General features: G+C 35.6%; 1 protein-coding gene across 2 annotated transcripts; it reads right to left on the reverse strand.

The window, feature by feature from the left end:
* Positions 1 to 380: 380 nt before the first annotated feature.
* LOC148864851 (Aldolase-type TIM barrel family protein) lies at positions 381 to 16,639 on the reverse strand. Of its 2 annotated transcripts, none has more exons than XM_088976241.1 (9): positions 16,173 to 16,639; positions 14,982 to 15,128; positions 14,826 to 14,891; positions 14,281 to 14,389; positions 11,572 to 11,648; positions 2,761 to 2,838; positions 1,773 to 1,850; positions 776 to 835; positions 381 to 696 (listed from the first exon to the last, which is right to left on the reverse strand). In XM_088976241.1, exons 1-9 carry the CDS (start codon positions 16,428 to 16,430, stop codon positions 562 to 564), a joined length of 1,008 nt encoding a protein of 335 aa, XP_088832367.1. In that variant the 5' UTR covers positions 16,431 to 16,639; the 3' UTR covers positions 381 to 561. The 2 variants fall into 2 exon arrangements, with proteins under 2 accessions (XP_088832367.1, XP_088832368.1); XM_088976242.1 differs by having other exon boundaries at positions 2,761 to 2,807; positions 11,568 to 11,648; positions 16,173 to 16,436.
* Positions 16,640 to 19,663: the final 3,024 nt, after the last annotated feature.

Raw genomic sequence — 19,663 nt, forward strand, 5'->3', positions numbered from 1 at the left:
CCCTAGACCAAGGCACAACTCCCAGTCCCTAGTTCTGACATGGTTGCATGATAGACCTCACATACATCAATCGTATGTGGGCCACGAATGCATGAATATATGCCAACCAGACTATGCATCACATTTGTAAGGTCGATCTTCCGGGTCAAATTGGATGTCTAAAAGAGGAATACTATCTAGTAATGGGATGCCTCCTGATTTTCTGAGGTCCAATAACATCATACGGAGAGGTTTATTCAAAGTGCACATCGTGGGATTTGGTTTTGTTTTAGACATGTCTGACCCATGGACCCAAGTAATGCCGTCCAAAGATGCATGAGGAAGCTGCTAGACATGATGAGGTCATGGGGATAGGAGACAAGGAAAGAAATGGAGGGTACTTGAGAAACTCAGGAGAAGCTCAATTGAAAGTTGATGAATTTCTTACCAGAGACTCAAATGCTAGAAAAAATAGACATAATGCTGAAACTGGAAATATGATAAACTCCATACTCTTGATCTTATTTGCTTGCCATGTATATATAAAATAAAAAGTAATAAGCTGCTAAATTGCAAAACTGTTCAAAGTATTGCAGCTGTTAAGGACTTGGTGAAGATTTCTAGATCCTTCAATCCTTCCTCTGGAGATTTTGCATCACCCAAGACTTTCACCATGGCACTACCAACTATAACACCGTCAGCTCCCCATCCTGATATCTGTAACCAACAAGAGTTTAAGATCAAGTTTTGGGGTTTGAAAATTGGAAGCATAAATATCCATGGCTACTTGGCTTACCTGTTTTACATGTTCTGGTTTTGATATGCCAAACCCAACTGCCACTGGTTTATCTGTTGCCTGTATGTGTGAGGAAAGTGTTAGGCATTGACAAAGAATTGGACTTCACATCATCCACTAATCAGCTGCATAGCATCTTCCAATTGATGGCCACTGTTCCTGACTGGTTATAGCCCTATGGTACAAATTATGGGATTCAAATAATAATTTGATGGACGTAAATTGTGGTTTAACTGCCCATGTCCATAATTTTATTAATTTTCCAAAATCAAGCAAAAAATAAGATTCGGTACCATATCGTTTATATAAACATGCCCCAGGAATTTTAGCAATCAATTAAGTTATGGCAATGATGAAAGGAAGTCAAGGGAAAGAATCTTGAAGTTTAGAAAACTAAAGGAGACTCGAAAATAGTAGTGGGCTAGTTACAAAGTGAAGAGGCAAAGATGTGGAATTACAACAATGAGAGGAAGAAATTCAGATGGCTGACAAAAGACATGGAAGTGAGGATACAACGAGTCAAATGAAATGCTAAATCCCTGGCAGATGCTTCGGCCAAACAAGGGGTGGGGAGAGAGCATCTATTTTGGACACAGTTGTAAGAAAAAGGAAGATACTTTTGGGGAGAAATAAGAAGGCTTATCTCTTATGATTGTACTCTTCTATTGTAATCACTGTTTACATTTTCTCCATTAATGAAATATGCAGTTATTCATAAAAAAATTGCAATCAATTCCGAAGTGTGGACCAAATATGAATTTACTAGCTACAGTGCATAATTGACTATTCTAGTAGGTACAACATTCCGATTCTTCTGAATCTTGCACTTTAGAAACTCTCTTTGTATCTTACAAGAGTTGTCCAAAAAGTTCACAATAGAGAGCAGCCTCTGCTTCATAGATTTGCTCGCAAGGAATGGTTGAAACTTTATGTCCTTTTAATCTAGAAAAAAACAATTTTCTATATTTAGTGTGAAATACATATTAAACCAACAAACCTCTTTAATTTCTTGTAGAAGAGACTGAACCCGTGAGCTTACAGATGAACGAGCTCCTGTAACTCCAACTGTGCTCACCTGTTCACCTCGTTAAAACATTTAAATAATGTTAAGACTGTGGCGATTTCAATGCCATACAAATTTATGAATAGATTGTTAATCTACTTTGTAAGAATACATGTGATAATAAGCCAATAAGAACAAATAATAACAATAAATATTTTTAAGTCTTGAAACACAGGACAAGGACTCTAGAATCAATCAAGGAGAGCATACATATAAAAACTGCCCATTGGATCAAAACCTTAAAAACTTTTTAAGCATTTCCTGTTGAAGACTTGCTTAGGGCTGAAGCGTGATAGCAGCTACTAATACCCATAGGGATGTGGTCTTATCACATTGGGCTCCACCAAATGAAGAAGTAAAATTAAATTCTGGTGGTGCGTTTTGGAAAACCCTGGCAAATCAGGTATTGGGGAAGTCTTTAGGTACCACAAGGGGATTACTCTAGCTATGTTTTTAGGCTCTATAGGGGAAGGAAACTATATCAAGGCTGAACTGAAGGCAGCATTGCATAGCCTAAGATTTGCAAGGGACCTAAAACCAAGGAAACTTGTTGCGAAAGGGTACTTGAAGGTGGTGATAAGATGGCTGAAAGATAACAAATGAGGACCAGAATGATTTATAGGAGCTGAAAATTTTATCGTCAAAATTGAATGCAAGCTTTACATGGACATATAGATATGCAAATGTATTGGCAGACAACATGGCCAGACAAGGGGTGAACAAAAGATAAATGTTTTGAGGTACTTTGTAAAAGGGAATGTATGATCGGGAAGGGAGCAGGTGCTAGCCTCATTACCATTCTTTCATACATAATGAAATAATTTCTACTGTTAATACTCAAAATAAATGCTGAAGATTCAGAACTATCCTTCTAAACTCAAAGAAAAGACATGGAAAGCATATTTACTGCAGAATATCTTACAAGGTAAACAAATCCTTCTGAAGCTTCAACAATGGCTTTCATCCGATCTGTTGGAGTAGTAGGTGTTGTGAGAAGTATCTCAAATGCACAATAAAGTAGTGTAAGATAATTGCATAAAGATTAATTAAACAAAGCAACAAAAGCTATTGTCAGATATAACTATGTTTAATATAGAACTTCTAGGATAGCACCAAATAGTTTAGTTCCTATTTCCAGGATCAGGTATCACCATTATATATTATCTCATAAATAAACATAAAATGCCAACACCATATATCAGCAAATTATTGTGTTAAACAAAATTTACAATAAAGCTCACCAATCATATCATATCATAAATCAGACTTTGACCTTTTTAAAAATTATCAAAAAATTAAAAGTATTTATACACTAGAAGTTTAAATATACAAAAAAAAAAAAGTTGCAGCATTTTCAATCCAGATCCACTATTCAAGTAATTGTCATGAATTCTACCACTTGAACACTATGTAAGATTGTTTAATCAAGTTTGACTACGAAGTTAACTAACCCACACATAAGGGATTTTTAACCTACTATGATGAAAAATAAACCTAAAAAAAGCTTTTGAATAAACTTTAAATAACCCAAGTACATCTCCTCCTAGTAAGGGCCCAAAAAGCATACAAATAAACAAAGAAATGAAAAGTACAAAACTAGATCATTATTAGATTGATTCTAATCGTAAATCAGATACATTGTAATATTGAGGAATAGAATCCCAAGATTCAAATCAAGACCCTTGGGCTTCACAATAATTGTAAGATTTTAAAAACATTGGTCCAACTATCCAAGATTGTGGAAAGGGTGAACTTGATATGGACCAAAACTCTGGAATTTTAGCATCAAGAGGCCACTTTCAGACACAAGCCTGCATTTGCACATTTGCCAATAGCCCAAATTAATAAAAATAATGAAATGCTAAGAAAATATTTTTCTCCACTCATTGTTTATTTTTAGTTCCTTTGGGAGAGTGGTAAACTTGCATGAAACAAGAAAACTCATGGTACGTCATAAATAGCCATAGGCTTGATCGATAAATGCTGCAAGTAATTTGTAATATCATAATTTCACAACTATTTTTTTATTTAATATACTGATAATTGGGACCTTTTAATAAGTAACTGGAATTTTCAGAAAAGAATATTTGATATGTACAAGGAGTATCCAAGCATCCCACTGTTTTAGGGTAGCCTTGCTTACCTGACCCATTGCCCCTTTACCTTTATATTGTTTTTATTATCTTAGCTAGTAAATCTGCCATTACAATTACATTATCTTTGACCCCTCATGAATCTACTTGAAACCTCTCTAGCTAGATGCCTGATGTCTCTCAAAGATATGTCTGTATAGCCATTGCCCACACTATTGTTTTTAAGCCACCCCACTATGACTTTTGAGCCCCCCCCCTACCAAGTACCAACAGCTTATGATAATTGAAGTCTTTCCTTATTCTTAAACCTTTGACGTACGGCTGACATTTCAAAATTGTACAAAGAATTTTCTTTAAAGCAATAAAACCTTGGAGTACGGATGGGTTGGCCTTTTTTTTTTTTGGAGCAAAGGTAAAGTATAGCTGTATTGATGTAAAAGGTCCTTTGTACAAATAGAAGCTCACTTTCTATCGATTTGGTATTCTATGCTCACTTTTTATTTCTTTAATGCAATAAACCTTTGAACATGAAACACTCCCTTTGGTATTCTATATCCACTTTTACACAAAAACGATAAATCCATTGTTATGGAAACAGTTTTTGGTAATGATTTGACATGGATATGAGCTGGAAGAGTTAAGTTTGAGCAAAATATCTACAGATGTCTATGTCCCATTTCAGGTGGAGGATTCTCAAATGAATAAGCTCTAAGGCCAGTTGGAATTTTGTAAGGTAGCTAATATATCTTCTATTTTTTCAGGTACCTTGCGTGGGATTGAAAAATAAATTTGGGCTAGCATTTCATACAGATACACAATTGCACCTTAGGCATTTTTCATGTGCCCCAGATTAGTTGTATGCTTTTGCTTGCTAGTATACAGTAATGGCTTCTCTTCACATACGGTATGTGATTCTAGATTTCCTGTAACCACAGCCCCTTCCTATTATCTATTGCAGCTCCTAAAGTTTTTCTATTCTCTTTTCTAACCTCTTTGAAACATCTGATGGGAAAGAAGAACCATATGTGCATCTAAGCTTTGCCAAAAGCACACGAGCACACAGTATGTAGATTTTACAAATATTGATTCTTAACATGTTTCAGGATACATTATCTTAGATTCACAGGGAATTAGAAACCACCACCCACCATTATACCATGTGATATTTTCCTACAAGAGAAAGAATAACAGAAACATATGCATAATATGCTACACTTTACCAGCACATACTTATCATAACATATAGCTTTTAATAGTTTTAAAGTTAATTAAAGTATCATCTGCCAAAGTTCTGGGCATCAGTGCATATGATGGTATATGTACATGACATGCTTAAACTTCAAAGTAAAATACAAATAGGCCAAAAAACAATAAAAAAATACAGAATAGTATTAATAATTTATAGGAAAGTGTGGGCCCCACATTAGTGTACTCGTGTGACAGCCTGAGTTGTATTTAGATTTAATTAAGCCATTGATTAGGATCAGCTTTCCTAGTAGGATTAGTTTTAATCCTATTCTATCTTATCTAGGATTAGTTTTTAATTATTTCATCTTGCCATGTAAGCATTAAAGTTCTTTTACAATTAGGAAACTATGTATATAATTTCAAAGGGTGGGGCGGCTGTTTTAACACAACCAACCACTCTCTTCTCCTAAAACCCTTCCACAAGTTTCTCTTCTCCATCTCTCTTCTTCTCTTCTCTTCTAATTTTCTTTTATTTACTGTTCAAATCTGTAGTCTTGTACGACTACTTGGTATCAGAGTTTGGATTAGCGAGTCTCATGTGAGTTTGATCCAGCCGATCACATGAGAGTTCCCTAGGGCTGGAAGAATAGAGAAAGCTCTCTTCGGCTGATTCTTCGAGGTTATCTACAGCAACAGTCCAAAGATTGCATTGTATCCCTGATAACCAGGAAGAATCAGAGGAAGAGAAAAGGATCAAGATCAACCCTAGATCAGTACTAGAGGTGGCAATCAGAATTTCAAAGGATTTCTGTTCGATCAGTACTAGAGGTTGCAGTCAGAATTTCAGAAGATTTCTGGTTCAAGATCAGAGTGTTTCAGAATTTTCTGGTAAGTTTTTCAATCTTTCTTAAGATCGGAAGTAAGAATACCTTGATAAGAGGTATGAAAAAAACTCCAGAAGATTTCTGTAGTTCTTGTTAGGGTTTAAGAGAAAACCTTCAAGTTTCAGGGCTGGAAGAGCTGTTTCAGCAGGACTGTTACAACAGAACTGTTATTTCTTACCTATCAGTCTCAATAGGCCGACTGTCACAGATTTTTTTTTACTACTATTTCCATATTACAACTGTAAAGTTTGATGGTTCAAACTACTTAGAGTGGTCCCAATCATCCATGATGGCCACTGGGGGAGAGGAAAACTGAACAACTTGTTGAGGATGCGAAGGAACCAACTAAGGAGGATCCCACTTATGCTAGGTGGATTGATGGTTCAAACTACTTAGAGTGGTCCCAATCATCCACGATGGCCATTGGGGGAGAGGAAAACTGAACTACTTGTTGAGGATGTGAAGGAACCAACTAAGGAGGATCCCACTTATGCTAGGTGGATTCAGGAAAATTATTTGGTGATGACATGGCAGTACAAGTCCATGCAGCCACACATCAGCCGAAATTACTTATGGACAAAAACAGCTAAAGAAATATGAGATGTTGTGAAAGAAACCTACTCTCAGCCCCTTAATGTTGCTAGGGCTTATGAGCTGAAATTGGAAGTTAGAAATCTCAAACAAGGAGAGAAACAGGTCTCCGTTTATTTTTCAACCCTAAAATCTCAGTGACATTTAATTGACCATTTTGAGACAATAGAATGGAAAGTCAGAGAGATGCATAGACTTACAGAAGACAAGTTAAAACTAACAGAGTATTTGAGTTCCTAGCTGGTCTAAATTCTGAGTATGATATTATAAGACAACAGCTGTTAACAAGAGAGGGTGTGACTCTATCTCAAGCCTATTCCCTAGTGCATAGTGAGGAGACTAGGAGAGAGGTTATGTTGCAGCAGCAGCCTTTCGAATCTGCCCTGGCAGCAGTTAAACCCAAGTCTAGGGGAGATAAGGAAAAAGGATATGAAGAAAGAGGCTAAGAAAGACCTAGTGTGCGAACATTGCAAAAAACCTAAACACACTAAAGACACTTGTTGGAAGTTATATCCACATTTGGTTCCAGCAAAACTCAAAAACAGAAAGGGGAATGCCAATATGGCTGTTAACACTGATAGTGCAGCCTCAACAGCCTCAAGAGGCACTAGACACCCTAGCTGTTGTCTGAGCTGCTTTGACACAATTGGAAAGTGAAGTTAGTAACTCAGTCTCATCTCCTCAGCCACCATAAGCTCCTTCAACCTCATCCTTTGCTCAATCAAGTACTCGGGCCTCAACTTATCGTGCTTCAGCTCTAGGTAATACAGAAAATTCTTGGATAATAGATTCAGGAGCATCTGATCATATGAATGGCTTGCCATCACTTTTCTCTACCTATCATTTATCTTCTGGTAAAGACAAAGTGTCAATTGCTGATGGATCCCTTGTTCCTATTTCTGGCAAAGGACTGATGCCATTTCCCTATCCTCCGTCTTGCATGTTCTAAGCTTAATATTAACTTGCTTTCAGTTAGTAGCATTACAGAAAAACAGAATTGTTCAGTAACTTTTTTTCTGGATCGATGTGTTTTTCAAGATCTGGAGACAATAAAGGTGATTGGGACTGGCCGTGAGACAAATGGAATCTACCTACTTGGAGGAAGTGCTCATCAGGAAGATAGTGAAACTAAGAAATCCTTTGTTTCTTAGTCTGTTGATCAGGTGATGCTTTGGCATAATAGGCTGAGTCATTTATCCTTTCAAGCCTTGAAGAATTTGTTTCCTAGTTTATTTGAATCTATTCAGATGTCTAGTTTGAAGTGTGAAAGTTGTGAACTTGCAAAACATTACAGGAAAACTTATTTATTAAGTAATAGCAGAACCAATATTCCTTTTGAAATTGTGCATACTGATGTTTGGGGATCCTATCGTACCTCAACCATGGGAGGGTACAGATATTTCCTATTATTTGTTGATGATTGTACTCGGTTTTCTTGGGTTTATCTCATGCGTTCTCGAGATGAGGTTCCTGCATTAACCCGGATTTTTCATCAAATGATTTTAACCCAATTTGGGGTTAAAATTAAAATTTTTAAATCCGATAATGCAAAAGAATATTTTGCAAACCCATTAGCCTCCTACATGCTTGAACATGGGACTATCTATCAGAGTACCTACCCACAAACACCACAACAGAATGAGGTTGCTAAAAGAAAGAATAGACACATATTAGAGGTAGCCAAAGGCATTATGTTTACCTCAAATGTGCCTATACGTTTTTGGGGGGATGTTCTTCTTACAGCAGTTTATCTCATCAATCAGATTCCCTCACGGGTTCTTGATATGAAACCTCCATTTACCCTTTTATACCCTGATAAAGAATTGTTTATCATTCCACTCAAAACCTTTGGGTGCACTTGCTTCACTCAAATCCTTGGTCCCCATTGTTCCAAATTTGATCCTAAGGCCTCCAAATGTATTTTCCTTGGTTATGCCCAAACTCAAAAGGGATATTGTTGTTATGAACCCACTTCTGGAAAAAGATTTGTTTCAATGGATGCCACTTTCTTTGAGGATAAACCCTATTATCCAAGGGTTTCTCCTCAGGAGGAGAATAGTGAGGCTAGAAGCAACTCATTAGAAGTTCCTTTACCAATCCCATTAAGTGAAGAAGGGTGTAATGGGGAAGGTTGTCAAAGGTGCAGGGATGTGAGAGTCTATCACAAACGACGGAGACAGGTTTATTTCGGGCATCAACAGTGTAGGCTAGTCACAGTCTCCTCTGTAGATCTAGATCCCAATACCACAATAGCCCCAGTTCCTTTTGCAAATCCAGATCCAGGTACCACAGATACTACAGATGAGAGACATCCCACCATGGAGCCTTCACCTTCATTAGATGATCTTGATTTTCCCATAGCAGTTCGTAAGGTCAAGCGTCATTGTACCACATCCACAACTCACAGCATTTCTCAGTTCTTATCCTATGATCATTTGTCTCCCTCCTGTAAGTCTTTTCTCGCATCCATTGTTGATATTCCCATTCCTAGAACAATACAGGAAGCATTGGAAGTACCAGAATGGAAAGATGCAATAAAAGCAGAGATGGATGCCCTCATTAGAAACAATACTTGGGAGATAGTTGATCAGCCTAAAGGTAAGAAACTGGTTGGATGTAGATGGGTATTCACTGTGAAACATAATGCTAATGGTTCTATTGTACGGTATAAGGCCCGGTTAATTGCAAAAGGATTTATTCAGACATATGGTATTGACTACTTATAAACTTTTGCACTAGTAGCAAAGATGACTAATATCAAAGTCCTATTATCTCTTGCAACTAGTTACTCTTGGTTGTTGTATCAGATGGATGTTAAAAACGTCTTTCTCAATGGAGACTTGTAGGAAGAAGTTTACATGCAGTTGCCTCCTGGATTTTATGGTACAAAGACAGAAAAAAAGGTTTTTCGGTTGAACAAAGCTTTATATGGACTAAAACAGTCCCCCAAAGCTTGGTTTGACAAATTCAAACTAGCCCTTGATAGGTTCAGATATGTGTAGGCCCAGTTAGACCACACCTTGTTTATTAAGAGAGTGGATTCTTCTGTAACTCTATTTACTGTGTATGTGGACGATGTTGTAATAACAGGGAGTGATACTGGTGAAATTGAGTCTCTTAAGCAACTTTTTCATCAAGAGTTTGAGGTGAAAGATCTGGGGGAACTACGATACTTCTTGGGCATTGAGGTAGCTAGATCCAAGCATGAGATTTTTGTCTCTCAACGAAAATATGTCCTTGATCTGCTAGAAGAAACAGGAAAACTGGAAGTTAATCCTGTGGACACACCTATTGAACAGAACCACAGGATTAGTGCAAAGAGTGGAGAGCCTCTTGAAGATAAAGTTATGTTCCAACAGTTAGTTGGAAAACTTCTCTATCTTAGCCTCACACGACCTGACATCAGTTATGCAGTCAATGTAGTAAGTCACTATATGCACTCTCCCAGAACTACTCATCTCCTTACAGTTGAGAGGATATTAGCATATTTGAAGGGGTCCCTAGGCAGAGGCATTTTGTTCAAGAAAAATAACCACATGAAGATAGAAGTCTACACAGATGCTGATTGGGCTGGTGTATTGATGATCGAAGATCTACCTCTGGATATTGTGCCTTTGTAGGGGGTAATCTGGTCTCCTGGAAGAGTAAGAAACAAAGTGTTGTCTCTCGTTCCAATGCTGAAGCTGAATATAGGTCCATGGCAAATGGTTTGGCTGAGATTCTATGGTTAAGATCATTACTTGAGGAATTGGGTATTGCTTAAGAGAAACCCCTAATGTTGTACTGTGATAACTAGGTTGCCATTAATATAGCCCATAATCTAGTACAGCATGACAAAACTAAGCATATTGAAGTGGACCGGCATTTTATTAGAGAAAGAGTTACATCTCAAGAAGTATGCCTCCTCTACATCACCTCTGACATGCAACTTGCACACCTTCTCACCAAGGCTGTTTCAAGAAAGAAGTTAGAAGAAGACTATACACGTTGAAATGACAAACATCTACTCTCAACTTGAGGGGGAGTGTAGGAAAGTGTGGACCCCACATTAGTGTACTCGTGTGACAGCCTGAGTTATACTTAGATTTAATTAAGTCATTGATTAGGATTAGCTTTCCTAGTAGGATTAGTTTTAATCCTATTCTATCTTATCTAGGATTAATTTTTAATTATCTTATCTAGCCATGTAAGCATTAAAGTTCTTTTACAATTAGGAAACTATGTATATAAATTCAAAGGGTAGGGCGGCTGTTTTAACACAACCAACCACTCTCTTCTCCTAAAACCCTTCCACGAGTTTCTCTTCTCCATCTCTCTTCTTTTCTCTTCTCTTCTCTTCTAATTTTCTTTTATTTACTGTTCAAATCTGTAGTCTTGTACGACTACTTAATTCATTGAATGTATCATCATCATCCAAGCCTTATCCCAACCATGTGCGGTTGGTTACATGAGTCCTGCTTCACCATTATGTTCTGCTTAATGCCATATCCATTGTTAAATTACGCTTAAATCATTTCATACTAGTTCTATCCATGTCCTTTTTGGTCCACCCCTATCCCTTCTAGCCCCTTTAACTTACAACAAATCATCTCTTCTTACAAGTGCTATTGATAGTCTTCTATGCATGTGATCAAACCACCTAAATCTACTTTCTCTTATTTTGTCACACCTATTGGAGCTACTCCTAAGTTCCTTTAAATGACTTCATTTCCTATCTTATCTTTTCTAGTGTTTCCACTTATCCATCTCAGCATACACATTTCTAACAACTCATAGAATGGCTTATTAACTTTCTTCACTTTAGTCACAAATGTCAGGCCTTTTAAGTAAAATAGCAGTTTCTGTCATACTAAATAATTTTAAATATTTATTCTACAATTGTAAGCATGTGCATACAACCTGAGCAAGCCAAAAGATAAAGAATTGAAAATTGGAAAATTGAAAAAAAAAAAAAAGAAGAACAATTCAGCAACCTACTAATTCAATTTTGTTCTTAAAAGCTTCCTTTCTCAATATTCCAGTCTCCTCCAGAGGCACATCTGGGACCACGAGCCCTGAAAGAAAGTTGAATAAAAAATTATACAGAACACAATAAGTGAATAATAGAAACAAAGAAAGAAGTTTGGGAAACCGGTAAGTATGTTTCTGGATGCTTTCGGACTTTCTGGGATTTATTGTGTTTAAGGATGAAAAGAGTTTACAACATATATAAGGTCCAAAAGCATCCATCTTTTAGGAGAATCCCAAAATTAGTCATGTGCATAATGATCCTTGTCCACATCAATGCCATATCCTCTATATTGCACTTCTTCCATATGAATAAAAACCTTTTTGTTTCTTATATTTTCTTCAGAATATAAAGGAACAAAAATTCTTGTTTTTAGTTTCTTATATTTTCTTCAGAATATAAAGGAACAAAAATTCTTGTTTTTAGTTTCTTATATTTTCTTTAGAATATAAAGGAACAACAATTCTTGCAACATAGAAAAAGGCTATTGAACTAAAACTCTATGGTTGTTGCATGGAATGACAGAGAAATGCATAGACCCATTTGTTCACTTCCACTTGCATTTCAACATGCCAGAACATAGTTGTCAAGGCAACAAGGCGCCCTTGGAGGCTCGCCTCACCCAGTCGCCTAGCAGTTTTGTATAGTGTCATATAAAATACTTTTACATTGTTACTTTTTTGAGAAATTATAAAATAGACATTATTAAACAAAAATATTCATTTTTTGTGTTTATAAACTAATTTCTTTTTATTATTTTCTTATTTATTAGAGTTTAATCAACACAAACATTGCTAACTGATGTATTGAACCCTCAAAGACTTCAGAATTTGAACCAATAAGTAAGGGAAAAACTTAAAGTTTTGTCTAAACAACACATTTCTTCCTCCACATCTTCTTCTTCTTCTTCTTCTTCTTCTTCCACCCTTTTCTTTTCTTCTTTTCATATAACAAAAATAGGGGTTCAGTCCCCATATTTTTTGAATTCTCTTTTCTTTATTCTTTTTCTTCTCATAAATATGTTGATTTTTTAGACATAAACATGAATTTTATAATTTTCTTATGAAAATTATGGATACTTATTAAGGAAACATGGTTATGGAACCTAGGGAACTTCCTAGGATATGTATTTTTCACTTAAAAAAATCCATCGCCTAGGCGACTAGGCAACAAGGCACCCCCCTGTCACCTAGCCTCGCCTTGGTGCCTTGAAAACTATGTGCCAGAACTATTACCAACAGGATTATAAACTTCTCTTCTTGCAAAAACATAAATAATCTCTACAAAAGATTAGTTCCTTGTTCTAGAATATCCATAGTAAACAAACTTTTTTTGAGATAAGATAACATATATTTTCAATAATCAAAAAGGGGGATTGTATTCCATATTTTTCTCAGTAACATCCTTTGAAGCAAGCAGCTGAAGTTTGTGATTTCTGAATTCAACTAAAATTTTAATTTTAAAAGTTCACACTTAGAGGCCTAAAGCCAAGATACTTTGCTTATTGCAAGGACTGAGACTTGGTTACTTCCTAGGAATGAGTTAGCTAGTGGTCAAAGGCAATTCATACTTGGTAGTGGGATGAATGCTTTCCGGTTCAGATGGTCCTGGGCCCTTCAGCACTTCATAAGAGAAAGAAGATTTCTACTTTCCATAAGGAATAGCTCATTTAGCTAGAGCAGACTCCTAAGTTCAAAAGTTATTCTTGTAGACAACCTTGTTGTGCCGTTGGGCATTCTGTTTTTTATGTGTCAGTGTACACTATGTTCCCCTCATTGGATTCTTATTGGTGTAAGAGGCATATCCAGGCGGTGTTTGGTATGGCATCCGTTTATTTGATAAACGGTGTCATGTCATCACCACATCAGCATTTGTCCCATCATGCCAATTCATACGCATAGGTATTGATAAATCTTGGTCTTGATTTTCATGTACGCCAACCGTTGGGGGAAGCTTCATTTTAATGCTCCCCCAAAGGTTAAGCGTTTATTTACTGTTCCACTGATGTCACATCTAGTTGTCAATAAATCACAGAAAAACATTTATCAACCACTTTTTCTCGGTTTTGAAGACAAATCAAGTACAAAAGTTTATTTAATAAACAAAAGCTATACCAAACACATAGCTAATCTTTTTTCCATTCCAAATTTGGTAAACACTTAATGATCTTTCTCAACAATAATGGTTAATGAGAAGATTATTTCTGCAAGAAGCAAAGACTGGCAAAATAGAAATAATAATAAGGAAGAAACTCCAAATAGAATAGAGACAAACTAAACAAGACTTTGACCTTTCTAGAAAGATGGATTTAAGGAGATTTTTCTAATTTTTTTATGAATTTAAACCCTGCTTTATAATGGAGCAAGTTAAAAGAATACCCCAAAGTCACTTAAACCAGTTAGTCATATCAATTTTTTCAATAGGGTTCACTTTGAGACTGATTCCCTAAATTATAACAGAACCTAGTAGAAATATAGCTTTTTTTTCACAAATTGATGCAACAAAAGGCTGCCAAAGGATTGAACTCTCCATTAAACTAAGCAAGCAGTGTTCATTAGTAAGACCTACATTAATTCCCTATCCAGGTATGGTATGGTCATTGGATAAACCTGGCCTCGTTAGTTTTTCCCCTCAGACATTAGCAAAGCAAGATTATTTCAGACAGAGAGATACATTACCATGTACACCAGCGTCCTTTACAGTAGACATGAACTTCTCAATGCCGCGCTTAAGAATTGGATTGTAATATGAAAATAATGCAATTGGACAAGATAGTTGTGGGACCACCTGCTTAGCAAATGTGGAAAACCTGATATTAAAAGTTTATAGCAAATTACTCTAGTACAGAAACAAACAAATTTCATGCACAGGTATAACAGAAATTATTATGAAATCCATAGGCTCCATTTGGACAAATTCTCACTTTTTAGCTTTAGACCATGGAAAACAAAATTGCGCCAAAAAGTCGTTTTGAGTGTTTGCTAAGGATTGCTTTTAAAACTATTATAATCTAATTCCAAATCACTTTTTAGCCCCAAAGCATGAAGCCTTGCGGTTTAAAAGCACAAATCCAAAAGCTTATCCAAAAGCAACCTTAATGTTGAGGTAAACACATATCCTTTTAGCTAGCTGTTTTTAAAACGAGAGTTTGTGTGTGTGAGTGAGCTTGTCCAAACGTCTGCAAACACATATTCCATGTTTAATGAAGCATCTGAGATCCTACCTCTTTTAACATGGAAACAATTGCATCAAAGTTGGTCCCTCTGGCTAAAGCACGTGTAGCAGCAGCCTGAAATATTGATAGAAAATCAATAGCTTAAGAAAAATTACCAAGAAAGAGAAATGGAAGAACAGGAAAGAAATTAATACTTAGTGGTACCTGGATAACTGGACCATCTGCCAAAGGATCAGAGTATGGAACACCCAATTCAATTATGTCTGATCCACAAGAATCAAGCACCTTTAATGCTTCTGCTGTAGTCGACAGATCAGGATCACCAGCTGTGATGTATGGGATAAATGCAACCTTTGCATCAAAGGCATGCTCATCAGATAGAGTGATATTAAGAAACAAGCAGTTCTTTACAAAGATAATTGCAGATTGCATATACAATATAATAGCAATGGGATTTGATATAATTAAAAATGATCTTCATTCAGAATTAGATCACTTATATCAGCATGTATATTGGGTGGCAACAAATTATATAAAACAAGAACTGGGATAAAAAAAAAAAATTGAACTTTATTGCAGCATCCAAGTAGCAATAACATGGTACCTCATACCCATAAGAACTTATAAATTTGGAGGTTTCAGAAAGGAGATTAATCTACCAGGTATATGGGACTTTGGGCAATTAAGACATTCAAATTAAGAAACATAACATTTTCGTGTTACAGCTGTACCTTTGGATATATAGACCTTAAAAATGAGCTATTCTTTTCGGTGGGGCTATGGACACTTAACTGGTTTGATCTGTGTATTACAAGAGGTAACGATTTTTCATGTATTATTATTCCCTGTTTTCTCAACAAATGGGGCATTGTCTCCACTACAACCTTAAAAGAACATGAACAACGACAAAGAAACTTCCCCATAGCCCTATAACATTGAAATGGACTACAGAGTTGCATGTAGAACAGGTAGCATAACTCCCTAATTAGTACTCAAATCAAATGATTGACAGACCAACGGGGTGATATATGTAAACTTTTTCTACATTGTAGCAAGTTGAAGTCCAAACTACAGAATGACAATTGGATAACGAATTTAAAATTTCCCCATCAATTCTAAAACATGCTTTTCCGTTACAGGACGATGACGAACAAACTATTAAACCCAAGTAAAGTTTATCATCGCAGAAAAATGCAGGCACAGACCATCTGAATTACGAGTATCCACAACAATGTTGAATGTCAAGTTGTGAACATTGAGACCGAAAGTGAATATATGAAAAAGAAAAACACTGAAGAACGGAGATTTTAGAAAACTGCTTACACATACAAAGGAAAACAGTAAAAGATAAACAACGAAAAGAGACTCCCAAGTTTAAAAGACCCATATGCTCACTTTGCCTTTCTGTTTGAGTCTGGTGAATGTTTCAGAGAGCCCAACAGTTGGAGCCACAACCATAGAAGCCATAGGTGACCGAGACTTCACTGAAACAATGGATTTCTTGGTGGAAAAGAGGAGGAAATGACGACTCTGATTGAGGGATTTCTTGGGTTGTAGAAGGCAACTTGATTTCAGAGCGACGGCCATCGCACCCCCTGAAGCAGCAGCAGCAGGTCTGTCGTGCTCGTCCGTGATATCTGATGTGATTGGCATATTGAGACCGGGATTTAGAGGGATTTAGAGGGATAGAAACTCCTCGGATCGGTCTTGCAACGTACTCTCATCTCGTGTGCATTATTGGACACGTGTGATCTGTTAACAGACGTAACGGTGCTTTAAGCCAGTATTTTCAAGTTCAACCCGGATAGTCGAACCTGTGAACCGGGTATTGGGTCTGAGTTTTTTATGATTATGATTGTTTCATCGGACGATTTGTGATGTTTTTACTTTTTAGTACCGTGAAACCCGCCTTCGAACAAACTGTGGACAGACCAGGGGCGTTCGTTTTCCGGTAAACGGGGTAGGTGAGTTTGGTGGGTACGACGGAAAAGAAAATATGGTCATTACGAAAAATAATGATTCCCATTTCCCGAGAGAGAGATTCATTTCTCTACGTAAATATTAAGCATTATCGTCTTGAGACTTGGGTAAACAATTTTTTATCGTATAAATTGATAAATTTTATCCGTACAAAAAGTTGCGATATTATACGAATAAAATGGTCATTATATAAGGGTTTTTTTTTTTTTTTCTCCGGCCGGCAACCCCTGGATTTGACCCTAGACTGCGTTTGAAAGCCGTGTAAATACAAATTTAGATGGAGTTTAACACACCGATGGATTTATGAGAGTGTAAAACGGGAATCAGACCCATTTAACACTCTTCGGTAAATTGATGTAAATTAAACGTTGGAGTTGAGGAATTGGAGGCGGATGAACGGAGAGGGTGTAGTCTTTGTCGGCCAATGCGTTTGCTGCAGTCCTTGCTGGCCGAGAGAAATGCCTTCATCTTGAAGTCCCACTGCTCTGTTGAATCGATTGTTAATCATGTTTGGTCCATTTTGAAATAAAAATCATGGTGTTGGGACATTCATATTTAGGGTCTATTTGTTTGTTCTGAAGTTTGATATTTGAAAATGCAATAATTATGTTAAGAGGTATATTGGTATTGCTGAATTTTTTTTTCAATTTTATATGTAGAGAATATTGTTCTGAATTCTAAAAATTATCAAATATTCATTTTGACCCCATATATGAGAGTGTTTTTTTTTTTTTTTTGAGGGACATCTTTAGAAAAACAAAAAGTTATATGATTGCAGAGATAAGAAAAAATGAACAACAATTACAAGCCTTTAATGTTATAAAATGGGTCCATTGTAATTTACATAGGGATCGTTCAAGTGTTGGACCATATCAATCGATTCCTTTTTGTATGTATTGGACTATTCCGAAACCCTTTTCTCTCATTAATTTCATTAAATTATATTTAGGGCCGAATTATCTCTCATTAGATTTACATTTACTCTTATATTTAAGTGCAATTTTTGTCATTAATTAGTTAATTACTCCTATAATTAATGCATAATTTTAAATTTGAATTTCAATTTTAGCGCCTAATTGAAATTCCCCTCTCATTAATTTCATTAATTAATAACCCTCTTTCTCGTTAAATTTATTTTGTTAGTATAAAACTACAAATTTAACAATATCAAGATTCGAACCCTAGCCATTAAGCTTTAACAACTAGAAATTCACCACTAAGCCATGCCCATTTGCTTGCTATAGGTTTATGAATTTTTATTGTTAAGTAAATTCTCTCCTTTTCTTAATATATGCTTATCAATAAATGTTATAATTAATTATTAAAATTTATGTATTAATAAATATTAAGATAAATCATATTCATTATTTTAAAACTAATGTATATCGGTATACATTTTAGTGTTATTTTTTGTTTTTTCACGTTTTAATTATTCCATCATTTGTTAATGGTTACCAAGTGTGTGCTGATATCTCGAATTTTATATAGACCATTAAATTATAGTTTTTTTTTTTACTTTTAAATAACTTATTTACAACCATATAAAACTTGTAGCTATCATTATTAATATTTTTTTAGGATTTATTTGAGTATTTTAGTATATTTATGCGTATCTTGATTTTTCATTCGTATACGTATCCAAAGCGTATCCTGATACGTCTCTTAAAATTATCTTTCCAATACACCTTACGTTTTCGATACTTTAAACATTGGGTCATAGTGGTTCTCTACATAAAAATAAAGAAAAATCTCATTTTGATTAAGTGAAAATCATAGGCTTCGTTTGGATCTGGTGTAAAACATCATCAATGTAAAGGTACACTGATGATATTTTACATTGAACCATATAATAGGTGACCGTTTCATTTTAAAAACTGTGATAAAAAAGCTTAAAGTTTTACATGATATACTACATTGATTATCGATGTAAAACTTTTTTCTTGATGAGGTTTTACATCGATCCACTTCACCCAAACGTCAACAAATCTAAACTGGAGTGGAGTCTTAGATCGATATTCATTTACACTCCTTCTAAATGCCAACAAAACCAAACTATTGTAAACTTTTATATTGTTCTTGATTTACACTGATTCCAAACGCAACCATAAGGCCCTAAAATCTCTCATTCACTTATTTTTATCCTATTTTTTAATTTAAAATTGAATTTAGGTAGATAAGGATAAGTGGAGAATAATTGAATTGATAAGGGAGGTGGTTGATTCTTATAGGCTGTTATATTAGGAGTTCCTTAATAGAGAGAAATACTTACTAAATAGGTGGATAGGGTCCCTCCTTTAAGCTATATTCTAAAAGAAAGCAACTCCCATTCGTTCTATTCTTACCTATCGAACCATTATTGACAAAAGGAGAATTAACTCTAGTCTCTCTAGCCTAGTACTAGAGTATGTGAAAAGCACCATTGAGAAGTACAAAAAACTTTTGTCAAATATTGCAAACCATCGGCCCATGTTCGAAAATCCATAAAGAGAAAAATACAATACAAATACAAACAAAAAATTAAACTGAATAAGTGATCAACCTAACTTTGGGAACATTCTACTTGGCTTAAAATAAAAAACAATAAGAAGAAGAAGAAGGGACATTCATGGCAATGGACTCTACAAATATCATTTAGTTTATTTGTTTTATTATTCTATTTTGTTGACATTCAGTAAACCAATAGTGGTATAAGAGCGGGACGCTGCATACCATGGTTGGATTGATTAGAAGGCCAACGATGAGCTAAAAAAAATCTTGATGATTTTATTAATGATTGAGTGTATCATTTAATTTAATTATAAATTTTAGTTAATGGGTTTTGGTGGTGTTCATTCCAAAGACATGGCTTGATTTAAATTTGTTAATGTGAGAAAGCCATTTCCTTGTATCGTTACTTGTTGATGTAA

This window comes from Nelumbo lutea, chromosome 3 (genome assembly GCF_056320005.1).
Source record: "Nelumbo lutea isolate HS-2025 chromosome 3, American lotus-T2T, whole genome shotgun sequence".
NCBI classification, from domain to species: domain Eukaryota; kingdom Viridiplantae; phylum Streptophyta; class Magnoliopsida; order Proteales; family Nelumbonaceae; genus Nelumbo; species Nelumbo lutea.

Excerpts from the sequence above, each read along its gene's own strand:
- LOC148864851 (XM_088976241.1), bottom strand. The coding sequence starts at position 16,430 with ATGCCAATCACATCAGATATCACGGACGAGCACGACAGACCTGCTGCT. Across the intron at positions 1,851-2,760 it reads CAGAAGGATTTGTTTACCTT|GTGAGCACAGTTGGAGTTAC; the intron begins GTAAGATATTCT and ends CGAGGTGAACAG. Across the intron at positions 697-775 it reads AACCAGAACATGTAAAACAG|ATATCAGGATGGGGAGCTGA; the intron begins GTAAGCCAAGTA and ends TGTTGGTTACAG.